General features: G+C 36.4%; 1 protein-coding gene across 4 annotated transcripts in view; it reads right to left on the bottom strand.

Moving 5' to 3' along the window:
• CMSS1 (cms1 ribosomal small subunit homolog) overlaps window positions 1-13,414 on the bottom strand; it is a 376,852-nt gene that overhangs the window by 10,616 nt on the left and 352,822 nt on the right. For 3 of the 4 annotated variants that reach the window (XM_053220733.1, XM_015065939.3, XM_027077624.2), the window contains 4 exons: window positions 6,683-6,754; window positions 4,767-4,896; window positions 1,268-1,327; window positions 91-193 (listed from right to left, as the gene is read on the bottom strand). In XM_053220733.1, coding sequence (XP_053076708.1) covers window positions 91-193; window positions 1,268-1,327; window positions 4,767-4,896; window positions 6,683-6,754 — 365 coding nt within the window. The remainder of the gene's footprint in view (window positions 1-90; window positions 194-1,267; window positions 1,328-4,766; window positions 4,897-6,682; window positions 6,755-13,414) is intronic. The other variant, XM_053220734.1, reaches the window with a different exon arrangement.

The following is a 13,414-nucleotide window of genomic DNA, read 5'->3' as shown; positions in this document are numbered from 1 at the left end:
GTTACGTCTCTAGCATACAGAGCATATCAGCTTGACACGTATCAGTTATTCAAAAAAACATTTATGAAATGAATGGGTGAAGCATCCAACCTAATAAGCTCCAGGGCCCGGAGGGCAGAGCTGCAGATGATCAGCATCAGGACTGATTTCTTCTCATTATGATTTTTCCGAAGTTTTACCCACTTAGGGCAGACTGAAAAAAGACCATTAGAAAAATATTACTCTAAATACAACAAAATAGGGCCCCCAAAGTTGCGTATTCTCCAATTATTCTTTGTTAGTATTTAATTAAAGTAAAATATAATGAGTACCATGTAGATTCTGTTATCTGGTTATTCTAGATATTAGATTAAAATGAAAAATCATTAACTTATAACACAAAGCACACAATATGCCAAGTTAGCTAAATATGATTAGCGAAATGTTAAATCTTTATATCTAAACTATTTCATTGTCAGCCACAAATAGATGACTACCTAATATGAATAATCTAGCTTATTACTGGCTATCCACAATACATGTTGAAAAGATGAAATTAGATTGTGCAATAGCCATGATCTGAGTTCTGAGCATGTGAACAGAATTTCACAATTTCACAGCTAGAATAGACATCACATGTCCAACTTCCTTATCTTTCAGATAACAAAATCAAGTCCCAGAGGAATACACAGTGACTTGTCCCAGGTCAAACAGCAGGGGTCTGGTACTAGAATACCAAGTACTAGAATACCAAGTATTCTCTGGATTCCTAGACCAATACTAATATTAATTTATTATAAACCAAAAATGAGACCAAAACCCAAATTCTCAAAGTCAGAGAAAAACAAGAATAAACATAAATAAGCAGAAATTAGTACCACGATGGACCTTAAGAGAAACCTCTATTTCAAATCCATTTTAGGTAGAAAGTTTTGCTTTTAAAGGTAGTTTTAGAAGTTTTTAAAGAGATGGATCTTGAGCACCTAGGTGGTTCAGTCATTAAGCATCTGACTTTGGCTCAGATCATGATCTCATGGCTAATGAGTTCGAGTCCCACATTGGGTGAGCTCAAGCCCCACTTCAGATAAAACATGAGCCCCACTTCAGGTGGGCCCTGCTTCTCTTTCTCTCTCTGCCCCTCATAGGATTCTCTCTCTCTCTCTCTCTCTGCCTCCCAGTCATGCCCTCTCTCTCTCTCTCTCTTTCTCTCAAAAAGAGAAGTAATGAAGTATTTAATGAAGTAATAACAACTTGGTGAATAACTTAAAAGAAAATCATATTTACTTACTTTCTTTCAGGTATGATGAAAGACTATGAGTCAAATCATTGGCCTTGAGGAAACAGGAGTCTAGAATATGACAGACATGCTTTGTAGAGGATTTTGCCAACACACACATGATCAAAACAGATTAAATGAATAAGGATGTACAACATTAGTGAATGGGGGCTCATTATATATTTTAAAGTGTTGTCCAGTATTTAAAACAACAGCAGCAACAAGAACAAGTAAACTTTAACCTTTAAACTTTAACCTTTAAGCCATAATTTCTTAGAGTAGTGAAACAGACTAATGAAGTATGTTTATTTTTCAAGTCTATGGAATAAGCAATACACAAAGGTAAAGGGGAAATAGCTAACACATCTATGTAGAGATGCGCAAACTCACTAGTCATCATAGAAGTGCCTATTAGTGCAATGATGAAATAATACTTTACACACACATTAGAATGGGAATTCTTAGACGGATAATACCAAGTATTGTCAAGGATGTAGGGTGATAAAACTCTTGTGAAATGTAGGTGGAGGTATAAACTGGTAATAGCTATTCTGGAAAGTACTAAAATTAAGTTGTATACACCCTATGACCCCATGATCACATTCCTGAGTAAATGATGGAAAGAAATTCTTATGCGGTCTATAAAGGGACATACACGAGTGTATTTCTCCTAGCATTGTGATAGCATTTGTGATAGTGGGGAGCACAAGGCAACCCAGGTGTCTGTATCTAAGAAAATGGATGACCAATATGTGGTAGATAAAATCATTGGAATACTATGTAGCATTTAGAAGCAATGAACTTGATGTACATAAAGCCAGATAGGCATATCTCAAAAAAGGTCTCAGTGAGAAAAAAAACAAAATGAGAAGTTCAGCACATCATTTAGATAAATTGTAAAATGAACACACATACAATGACATGACATTTTACAAGCATATATACACATTTAAAAACATGTATTAACACATTAGACTGAATGCTATGGGGAATGTAAAAAGGAGTGTGGATTGGGGAAGAGTGGGAATAATGCATCAAAATACAACACAGCACCACAGTAAAAGACAATATAACACTTAAATAAAATATAGGGGTCTTGCTCAACCAAGGACTATCATGGTCTAGCAATTATGTAGTATTATTAACTCTGTACCTGAGATGTATAAATAAAAAAGGAAAATCATGTTTATCATTTTAATTCTTTCTACAGGAAAAAGGTTTTCGGTAAACACTGAAGAGTGCCAAGGAGTAAACTATTACTTAATTAAATGACATTTATATTGTGACCCAGCATATATAACTCATATTATGTAATTAACTTCAAAGATATTGCTTCCTATACAACCGTATAGCCTTTCATGGTCTTTAAAACTGTAATTTCCCAAGCCTGGATATGATCAGACTCACCCTAAGAGCTTTATAAAAGATATAGATTCCTGGGATGGACTCCTTTTGTTAGTAAGTCAGAATTCCTTGGGAGTGGGCTTGGGGATTTGCTTTTTAAGTTCTTGGGTGATTCAGTTGCTGCTAGCCTACAGGCATTTAGCACTGATCTAAACCACACTGCAGCCCTCAGGAAGTCAGCTGAGTTAACTCCAGGAGATTCCTGCCTCGAAACTAATTAAGTGCCCATGTGTATGACATTTGCAATGTACAGTGAACAATATTAATTGAAAAGACATGTTCCTGCCCTACAGACACAAATAACCTCAAATCAAAACCCTTAGACACTCGGCAAACAAATAGGAACAATCCTTTATGATCTATATCCACTTATATTTATGCCCCTGACTGGAGCCTGTTCCAAATAACCCACAGTGTGTCCCTCCTTTTACCTATCGTGGACTTCCTCTCTGTTCTTGGTCGCATAAGTGTACCTACTGGGATCTTTTCCCCTGAACGTTCTTACAATGCCTTATTCACTGTGTCTCAGAATGGCCTAATTTCTTAACTGAAAATAAAAACCTGTTCTTTTTATCTATGAAAGTAATTTTAACATTTTCCTTCCTTCCTAAACCGAGCCATGGCCACACATTCTTGCTTAACTACACAACTGAACTGTAATATAGCAATAATATAATGTAAACTCACTATGCAACTCAAATGACTCTTAAAGGTTTCTTCTGACCTCTGATTCTCTACAATACTAGAAAACTAAGATTTATGATGTTCCATAAGTATACAGAGTAGCAGTGACCCCACTATCTCACAAATTCTTCTGAAGTTGAAGGTATACTCTAACAAAGAACTATAAGGAAAAAGACCATTGAGGCAAACTTAGTTAAGCTTGGAAAGGAGGCTTTGTTATACACTTGGTACCTGCGAAACAGCAGTCAGGACGTAGCTCTCCTCAAAAGAACTATACCCAGAGAGAAGTGGTTTCTAACTGCCGTTGGAGCCGTTGGGGTTTTGTGGGTCTAAAACTCCAGATCTCCCTCATGTGGAAATGCACTCCTTAAATTCCCTAAAGCGTATTCCTTTTGGAAAAGAGACAGGGGGCACTCCTGTCTCTAAATTCAATGTGCATTTTGTTTTCAAAAGCACATCACAAAGGAATTATAAAAATTCAGGGCACGGGAAGTTTTTCAGCTTCTTAAGTCTCTAGAAAGCATAAAGTTGTAATGGAAAAGGGAAATCAAGCTACCCTTGACCTTTTCCAATAGCAGTAATTAGATGTCCCTAGTAATCTAAAAATAGCTCATCTGAAACAGTGCCACCCAAACCTTGTGTGATTTTTATAACATCTCTTTTCTTTAATCTCCACCCAAAAGAGTTCCAGGATGTATCAGAAATTTCTAAATTAATTAAAATTAGTTGTTTCAAGAATTCTGCAGTATCTTTAATTTAATTATAAATATTCTAAGGCAGTAGATCTCAAACAACAGTAGCGAATCAACTTGGGTGAGGGGTCAGCTTTGCTAAAAATGCAGAATTTTATCCCTATCTTTAGATAGTTTGCTTGAAAGTCTGGCCTGGAACCCAAAACACTACCATAAACACAAAACTGTAACTAGAAATCTGTGATAAGAACAACAACAACAAAACTAAAAGCTTACTGAAGCTAAAGTTCTTGTCTATAAAAGATGAGTAAATTAATGTTTCATATCTATACTTTTAAATATGTGCTTTATCTTTATTTTAATTTAACATCTATACCCAGTAGGGATTCTTACTCCTTGAAGAATGCTAAAAAAATGCACACTCAACAGTAGCCTTTTGAAAAAAATGCAATTACAAATCTTTCTATTAGATTGAACAAATGCCATTTAGCATCTTAATAAAGGAACCATTCAACAGTTAAAACTATTAGGTTGAGGAAAGGAGTATTAGCATGTGGAAAATACATCAAATTCAATGGCTGAGATGTAGCCATGAACCTTTTTGCTCCTCCTCATCAGGAAAATTGATATCAATAACACTGAGTCTTGCTACATGACTAACCTCAGAACAGTACAGAAAAAAAAAAAAAAAAAAAAAAGAAGGGAAAAATACCAAACAAGTCTGGCTGTACCTGGTAGGTTTAGTTCCTCTAACTCAATCACTGAGCGATTGCTGCTGTAATAGTCCTTCATCAGCTTCTGTAGGTCTTCAGGAGTCCCTGGTTTTGGCTCTGATTTTGCAAGAACATCAGTAATCTTCTTCTAAGACATGAGAAGGAAGAAAGAAAAAAAACCCCAGGAAGAGAGATTGTAAAATGGCATTAGCTTAGAATAGGTTGATTCCTCTGGTATTTAAACTGCACATAAATTTTGGTGAAAGCTGAGTATGAATGTGAGTTCTAATAAATACGCTTGAAAAAACTTAATACTTTTTGTATGTAACTACTGCTTTCAAAAATGAATGGGCGATCTAAAAGGCTCCTTGTAGTTCTTGGTCTGTGGCTTCCAGGAGAACTGAAATTTCTGTGGGAGTCTCCATAATAGGGCTCTATTATTTTCTATCACAAGTCAAGAAATCTTGTTGCTGTGGAAATTTCTCTTTAATCTTTAGGTGATTTTTATTCCTGGGAGAGAAGAGTTTTGAGAATTTTTTGCTAACCTGATTTTTAAGGCCCCGAGTCTCCATTTGGATTTCTGGGATTAAAGTAAAACCTACAGGGGTAATCTGAGCATTGGAGCCCACTGCAAAGGGGGACTTTAGACTCTGAATCCTCAAGTCTTGGGAGAGAATCTTGAAGTGGCCCCACGAAAAGCAGAGCAGGAAAGACTTTATAGCATCTATTTTGATTTGGACTCATTTGTGTAGCATTTACTGAGTGCCTGCAATGTACTAGGAACACACAGTTGTTCAGTTAATTTTCATCATAAACTTCCCTTCTCATTTCCTTCTAATATTTCACCAAAGATCCACAAAGAGCCATTCCCCACCCCTACTCCAGCCCTTTCTCCTCTTTCCACAACATCCTCATCTCTATACCACTGCCAAGAATGGTCAGTTCTGTCAAATGAGTTAACTTTTAAAAATATGTCACCAGTAGGCACATTTTAGCATGACTTCAGCCAAAGCTAAACTATCTAGCTACAGTTTTGACCTTGAGCCACCAAGAACTTAACACTCCTGAAGGCCATTAGTGTATAAGCTATCAAAGAGAAGTTAAAGTCACTTCTTTAAGGACTTGCCAAATCTCAGCCAATTTGGCATCACCCATCTTTCTGTTTGGTCATTTGTGAGCAAAGAAAACATATGCACACCCCCCCTCAGTTTTCTAAAAGCTTGCTGTTAAGGAATTGGTTTGAATCCATCTTCTTTCCTCTAATCCCCGTCATATTTCCTCTGCTGAATTCTGCAGGAGACCTTGGCAGGGAGAGAATTACACTGCTGTTTTCACAACTGTGGTGGAAGGTCAAAGCTAACCATGCTTTCTCCAAGGCTGAGCCATGAGAAAGTCTGTACAGGAGCAGTACAGTCTTCCATGTACTCAGAGGCAAGCATTAAAATGAAAGGACAGCTTTTTGCTTTATGCTTCCAAATTAAGAGTCAGAAACGCCTTATACTATCTTCATCTAGTTATTATTTTCTTTTTATTAGTATTTCAGGATGTAAGGTTTTAAAAAACTGAAATAGATATGAAAAGGAAGTTGGTAAATTTCTAAATTTCTTTTCTCGGGCAGAGCCAGCGAGCAGGACAGCTTTGGGATCCTTCTAGATTTAGAAATCCATGTCTGTCTTCTAAAAACAATGAAAACAAAGGTGGGGAACAAAGATGTATGGTGCCTCTACAAGATTGAAACAGGAATCTGAAGAATTTATTTTAACCTCCACAGAAAGACTTAATACTAACCACCTTAGGAAAGTCACCAAACCTCACTAAATCTTACAATCTCTAAAGTGGGAATTACAATAATTGCCTCATCAAAGTACACTATATAGAAATGTGAGGTAAATCACCTGGGGTTGTGAGATATTGTAAGAAAATATTAATAATACCTTTCTTCTCTTCCTTGTCTTGGTGGCATCTTCTTTTGTTTCCTTTGGTTGTACTAAGAAACATTCTTTAGGCTGTAAAGAGATACAGATGAGGAAATTGTCATCTTAGCAGCATGAGGTGTCAACTAATGGTAGGTGCCCCAAAGTACCCAGGCCATGAGTGTATTCTTCAGAGTATCTTGGTGATACTGGGCTGAGAGAATTTGAGAAAATCAGAAAGTGCAGAGGACTTGAGATTGAAAAAAGCTTTGAACAAAGGTCAAAATGTGTGAGTGAGTGTATATGTATGTTTGAAGTGGTGGTTCAGGGTATTAAAGATTGAAGACAGTGGCCAGGTTTGTAAAACACTGGCAGAAACAGATGTGATTAAAATTAAGATGTGGTAAGAAAGTCTTTGACTAGTGTGACTGGCATTTTCCATGAACTAGCAAAGTGTGAGCCTGTATTTCCAAGTCATTGGTTTATTATTTTGTTACCCATTCCTTTCCTCTTTCAATAAGCATTGAAAAACTGAAATAGGACACGTTTACTTATACTTTTATAAAAACAGCTGCACCAAATGCCTTATCTATAGTGACTACAAAATGAATGTTTCTGCTGATGGTCTGACAAAAGTCTCAGCACAATGGCATTCTGAGTAATCAATTTTGCCTGTTGCCTTGACCCCTGAGTACCCTACACAGTTTAGTGCTATTTTTACCCTGAGGTTTTGTGTGTGTGTGTGTGCATGTGTGTGTGTGTGTGTCTGTGTGTGTGTGTTTAATGTAGAAAAGCAGGAGATTTGGATCAAGACTTTGATTTATAAAATAGAATGCCTCAGATTCCATATTTATTAATCATAAGCAGGAATATAAAATGTTTCCTGTGCTGGTTCTTTTATGCAACATTTTCAAACAAGTTGCCAAATAAGATATAAAATATAAGTGAAAACTTATTCTGAGTTTTTCCTGGATTAAGTTTCCATTCTAACTAGAAAGTACTCAGTTTAAGCTGGTAAGCTACTAACTCAAACAATCTTGTCTCCACTGGCTCTGTTTAAAATGATTACAGATGAAGCTTTCTATTAAAGTTTGCAGACAGCCTGCAGATTAAGAATGCGTATGGCCTGAATCCAGATGTATATATGTATATATGCATGTATGTGTGTGTGTGTGTGTGTGTGTGTGTGTGTATAATTTTTTCAAGACGTGGGGCCTGGACAAGCAAGCAGTTTCTAGACTGTTGCAGTTAGTAGAAAAGTAGACTCAAAAGGTTCAGGAATAAAGTAAGAAGGGAATCTTGAAATTTTAGCTTCTTCTCAGTTAAAACAAAAAGACCTGCCAAAAGCAATTGCATCATAGCTGAAGAAAAGAAAGATATTATGACCTCTCTTATTTAGAAAGTTAAGCTGTCTTGTGGATACAGATACATGCCAGTTTGATGCTGGTACATGCCAATTAGAAACTGGGCCAAGGCCACTAATATGTCACAGAAGCTGCCAGATGGTCATAAGAGTCCAATTACAGACTAGCCAACATTCAGCTCATGCTCCTAAGGCAAAGGCCTGGATATGATTAGCAGATCCCTCAAGGCTTACTGTAGTATCTTGTCACCAGTATCAAGGCTTTTGGGAAGCAGATGTAGAAACCTGTTTCATTTTGTTATCTAGCAAATGATAGCACTAAGAGCATGTTCAATGTGATGGGTTGTATTTATGCTAGGTTTACAAAGCTAATTAACTCTAGCATGACATAAATTAAGTCTGGAAATAAGCTCTGTTATAAGGATATGGACTGTCCAATTCTGGAAGAAAAAATAAAAACTTAATTCTGAACCATGCACAGGAAAAAAGAAACATGACTGATGAACTGCTTTAGTTAACATACTGTGTCAGGTTTAAATGTTAGGTTCAAATTCTTAGATCATCCTAAAGGAAATGCACTATACTATTTGTTTTCTGGGAGCGGTCATCTTATGTAGTTGATGTTGGGCACTAATGAAGAAGCCAAATTGATGGTCAATTTCCACAGAGATGAGGTGGCTTTATGAAGAAGTACAAGCCCATTGTATTAAAAAATCCTAAATTTAACCAGCTGCCTTAGAAATACTGATGTTTACCCTCAGAGGGACTAGGTAAAAAGATACACAAGACTCAGGCCAGACTAACTAACCATTTCTGGAAACCAGTTTCAACAGTATATGTCTTTGACAGTTGATAAGTAATGCCATTTCTTCATATGAAATCTAGTGATTTTTTAAAAATGTAGCTTAAATATATAGTTTAAATATTTAGAGATACATATGAAAAAATTAATCTTTAAGTGAAGCATGTGAGGCATATTTTCAGTTCCTTAAAGTGTCAAAAATTATATCCTTTAAGAATGACACTTCTGGTTAAACATGACAAATCAACCTCAAAAATGCCACTAAACCAGAAGTAAGGAAACTGAAAAGTGTATAAATTTATGAAGACCATGAAATTGGGAGAGCACAACAGTAGTACAGAGATTTTAACAACATTTTGGAAAATGGAAAATCGTTGAAAGTGGATAGAAGTGATTAGCAGAAAGACAGAGCTAGCCCTTAGGTTTCTGCAGAGGTGAAAGCTAACAACAGGGGAGGTTGTTTGGCTTATTGGACTCTGAGAAAGTTCAGTAGTTGGAAGCACAAGGTAGTATAGAGAGTGAGGGTTTAAAAGAAGGACATTGGTTTAAAGTTTATATTTAGAATGATTAGCCTCATTCCTGCCTCCCACTGGGCTATATCTCCTGCCCAGACAGCCAAGCAACTATCCGATTACTGCTTCCTCTCATCTTGCTCTTTCTGGCAGCAGACTGAAGGTTTATTCTCTGGAGAGAAGAAGAGGACAAAGAAATCTGGCACAGGGAAGATAGGACAGAAGTTGAGACTCACTTCCTTTTCCTGTCCCGTTTTTGGAATGTCTTGAGCCAGACTTACATATTGTATGCAAGAGACTACTGAACTTTTCTCTGGAAAAGTAAAATGGCCTATGAGAAATGCCAAAAGAGAGTGACATTTGGGGGAGAGCATAGTAAATACAGCTTGCTATCCTGTTAACTTACTCTGAAGTCCACTAATCAACAGGCCTCACTTATGCACAAAAATATTCTGTCAATTTTTTAGTGTATCTCTTTTCAATATGAATACACAGTTAAGTGTCCACATTAAGAGAAAATAAACAACAAAAAGATAAAAAGTTCAAAATAATTATAATTAATATTCTCAGACACCTAAGGGAAGAATTTGCTGCCATGAAACAAAAAAGAAAACAAATAAGAAATATGGAATAAAAATGCAGGAGGAAGGCTTGAAGATAAAGGAAATCTTCCAGAAAGATGAAAAATGGTAAGAAAATTAGATGGAGAATCAGTCCAAGAGATTCAACATCCCAGTAAAAGGTATTACAGAAAAAGGGACCACATAAAACAGTGAAGAAGGAGTGCTCAAAGAAATAATGCAGGAAGAACTTTCCAGAACTGAAGGAAACTTTCTAGAACATGAAACTAAATTGAAAACCCATTACATATATATATTATGTATATGAAACATACGCACACTAAGGAGCATCAATGTGAAATTTCAGATCATTATGGACAAACAAAAGACTAAAATTTTCTAAAAAGAGAAACAATAACATACAAAATACAAAGAATCCAGAAAAAGAATTGTGTCAGATTCTGCAACAGCAATAATGGATGCTAGGGCTTAATGGAAGAATGCCTTCAAAATTAGGAGGAAAATTTATTTGCAAATTAGACTTTTATACCCAGCCAAACTATCAGACAAGTTACGAGTAAAATAAAGGTATTTTCAGGTATTTAAGGTCTCAAAAAATGGACTTCCTACCCACAGATACTAAAAGCTGTATTCTAGCTAGATAAAGGGCTAAATCAAAAAAGAGAAAGATATGGGATTCAGCAAATAAAGAAATTAATCCAGGACAGTGTTGAAGGGGCAGTAAAGACAAATCTCAATTGCTCACCAGACCAAGAGAATAACCTATTCAGAGTGGAATAGGAGTATAGAGGTCTGCAGGAAAGAACAATGAGTGATCTATTTGAGCATATGGAAAATATTCATGGACATGTGGAAAACATACTGGAATATATGGAAACAATTAACTGTAGGAACACAATAAGCTGGGTAAATGAAGAAATGAGGTAAATATTAATGCCATGAAAACAAAGAGTTGTATATATAAGAAAGGAGGAATGATTATAGTCTTTTCCCCCTCAGCACTGAAACGGTAGTTCTATGGTCATAACTGTGAGACAATGACAATGGTTTTAACCACAATTGGATATTGTGTTAGCAGGGGAATTAACAATTAGAGAGGGAGTATGGGGTAGATGGCAGAGATGTGTTCTCATATGCTACCTCAGGAAATTAAAAGATCATGTCAGGAGCTGATAAATGAAAAAACCAGCAGTATAAACTATATGTTAGCAAATAAGGAAAACAGCTAAAAGCTGAGGGTAGTTGCCTCCGAAGAAAGAACTAGGAGAAGAGTAGGCAAGGTGATCCTGCTTTTTTATGAAAGACTTTTAATAGTGTTTGCTTATCACTTTGGTAAAAATAAAAAAAAAAATTACTATTTTACAACAAAAACAAGCACGTTCACTGTAAAAATTAAAACCAAATTTAGAACTGCTGTTTTAGTTTCTTTTGGGTTTGGTCAAAGTAATTTGGTACACACCCATCAAAATGTCCAAAATTAAAAGAGTGATAATTCCAAATATATAGGATGGTGGGAATACAAAAATGATACATTGGTTTTGGAAAAAAAGTCGGTCGGTTTTTAGAAAACTAAACATGATTCAGCAATTCTACTCCTATGTATTTATTTAAGAGAAATAAAAATATACATTCAGAAAAAGACTTGTATATGAGTGTTTGTGGCAGATTTATTCATAATAGTCCCAAATAGGAAGTAGCCCCAGGTATCCATCATTAGAAAAATAGAGGTGCCTGGGTGGCTCAGTCGGTTAAGCATCTGACTTCAGCTCAGGTCATGATCTCACAGTTTGTGGGTTTGAGCCCTGTGTCTGGCTCTGTGCTGACAGCTCAGAGCTGCTTTAGATTCTGTGTCTCTCTCTGTCTTTCTGCCCCTCCCCTCCTTGTGCTCTGTCTCTCTCAAAAATCAATAAACATTAAAAAAAAAAAAAGGAAAAATAAACTGTGGGGTATTCATATAATATTATAAAATGTTATGAAATAAATTTTACACACCTTCCTCCCATTCAAATTTTGAAGCCCTAATACCCAATGTGACTGTATTTGGAGACATTCACTTTAAAGAGGTAATAAAGTTAAAGGAGGTCCTAAGAGTAGGATCCTAATCCAGTAGGACTGGTGTCTTTATATGAGGAGGAAGAGACACTCACAGAGGAAAGAGCATGTGAGGACACAGTGAGAAGGTGATCATCTGCAAGCCAAGGAGAGGGGCCTCAGGAGAATCCAAACCTGTTGACACTTTGATCTTGGGTTTCCAGGCTTCAGAGCTGTGAGAAATAAATTTCTGTTGTTTAAGTCACCCAGTCTGTGGTATTTTGCTATGGCAGCCCTAGCAGACTAATGTACTCAGCAATAAGAAAAATGAAACACCAGGCATCAGCATGGATGAATCTAAAAAACACTGTACCAAATAAAAGAAGCTTTGACCAAAAGAGCATATGCTATATGATTTCACTTACACGACATCAGAACAGTGATTGGTCCTGGGGCATGGACTGTGGAATAGTGATATGGAGGTGGTGTGGGAGGATTTTGAGGTGATGATAATCTGTAGGGGGTTTTGTTACAACATTGTATGAATTTGTCAAAACTCTGTGAATGATACCTTTGACATTTGCATTTTACTGTATGTTAACTTTACCTTGAAAGGAAAAAAAGAAGATCTTTCAATACTGAACTTCAGTTAATGATATGCATGCTGAAGTGTCTGGGAGGAGTGTACTGATTTTGTTAATTACTTTGAAATGTGTCAAAACTCAGGTGACTGAATGGATGAATAGTGTTTCCGAACACATTGCCTGTCAAATTTGGACTTTGAGGACACTGAGGGTGTAGGCCTGCAGAAAGTGAGGAAAATCTGGGCCACTTAGGTGGCTCAGTCAGTTACGGGTGCATCTCTTGATCTCAGCTCGGGTCTTGAACTCAGAGTTGTGAGTTTGAGCCCTGTGTTGGGCTCCATGCTCAGTGTGGAGCCTACTTATAAATAGACAGATAGATAGATAGATAGATAGGGAGGAAAATCTTATTGGAAACTGGAGGGAAGGGTATTTTTGTTATGTAGTCGTACAAAGTTTAGTGGTACAAAGTAGTGTTGTCTGCAGCTATGTGGAAAATAGAAAATGTGTCCAATACTATGGGTAATCCAGCAAAGGAGATCCAAATACCATTGAATGTGTCACCTAATTTCTTCTTGTGGCTTACAGTAAAATTCGAAGGAAGAAATTAAATTGAAAGGACTATCAAAGAAGTCAAGGTATAGGAGTGCAAATCCATTTGTTAAGACCTCAGAAAGAACAAAGGTGGTACCAAACCAATTTGACAATAAATTTCATATATTTAAAAAAAAAAAAAAAAAAGAACAAAGGTGGTACTATTCAGTCTCGTAAGATCTCTTTAAAGAAATCAAAGATGTTATCTCACAGATCATCTCAAACATGCCTCTAGGAAGCTTAAGAGTTACTGTCCCTCAATTCTCTCAACAGGGGCCCAAGATTGAGA

Source organism: Acinonyx jubatus, chromosome C2 (assembly GCF_027475565.1).
Source record: "Acinonyx jubatus isolate Ajub_Pintada_27869175 chromosome C2, VMU_Ajub_asm_v1.0, whole genome shotgun sequence".
Classification (NCBI taxonomy): domain Eukaryota; kingdom Metazoa; phylum Chordata; class Mammalia; order Carnivora; family Felidae; genus Acinonyx; species Acinonyx jubatus.
This window is presented reverse-complemented; position numbering and strand designations above follow the sequence as displayed.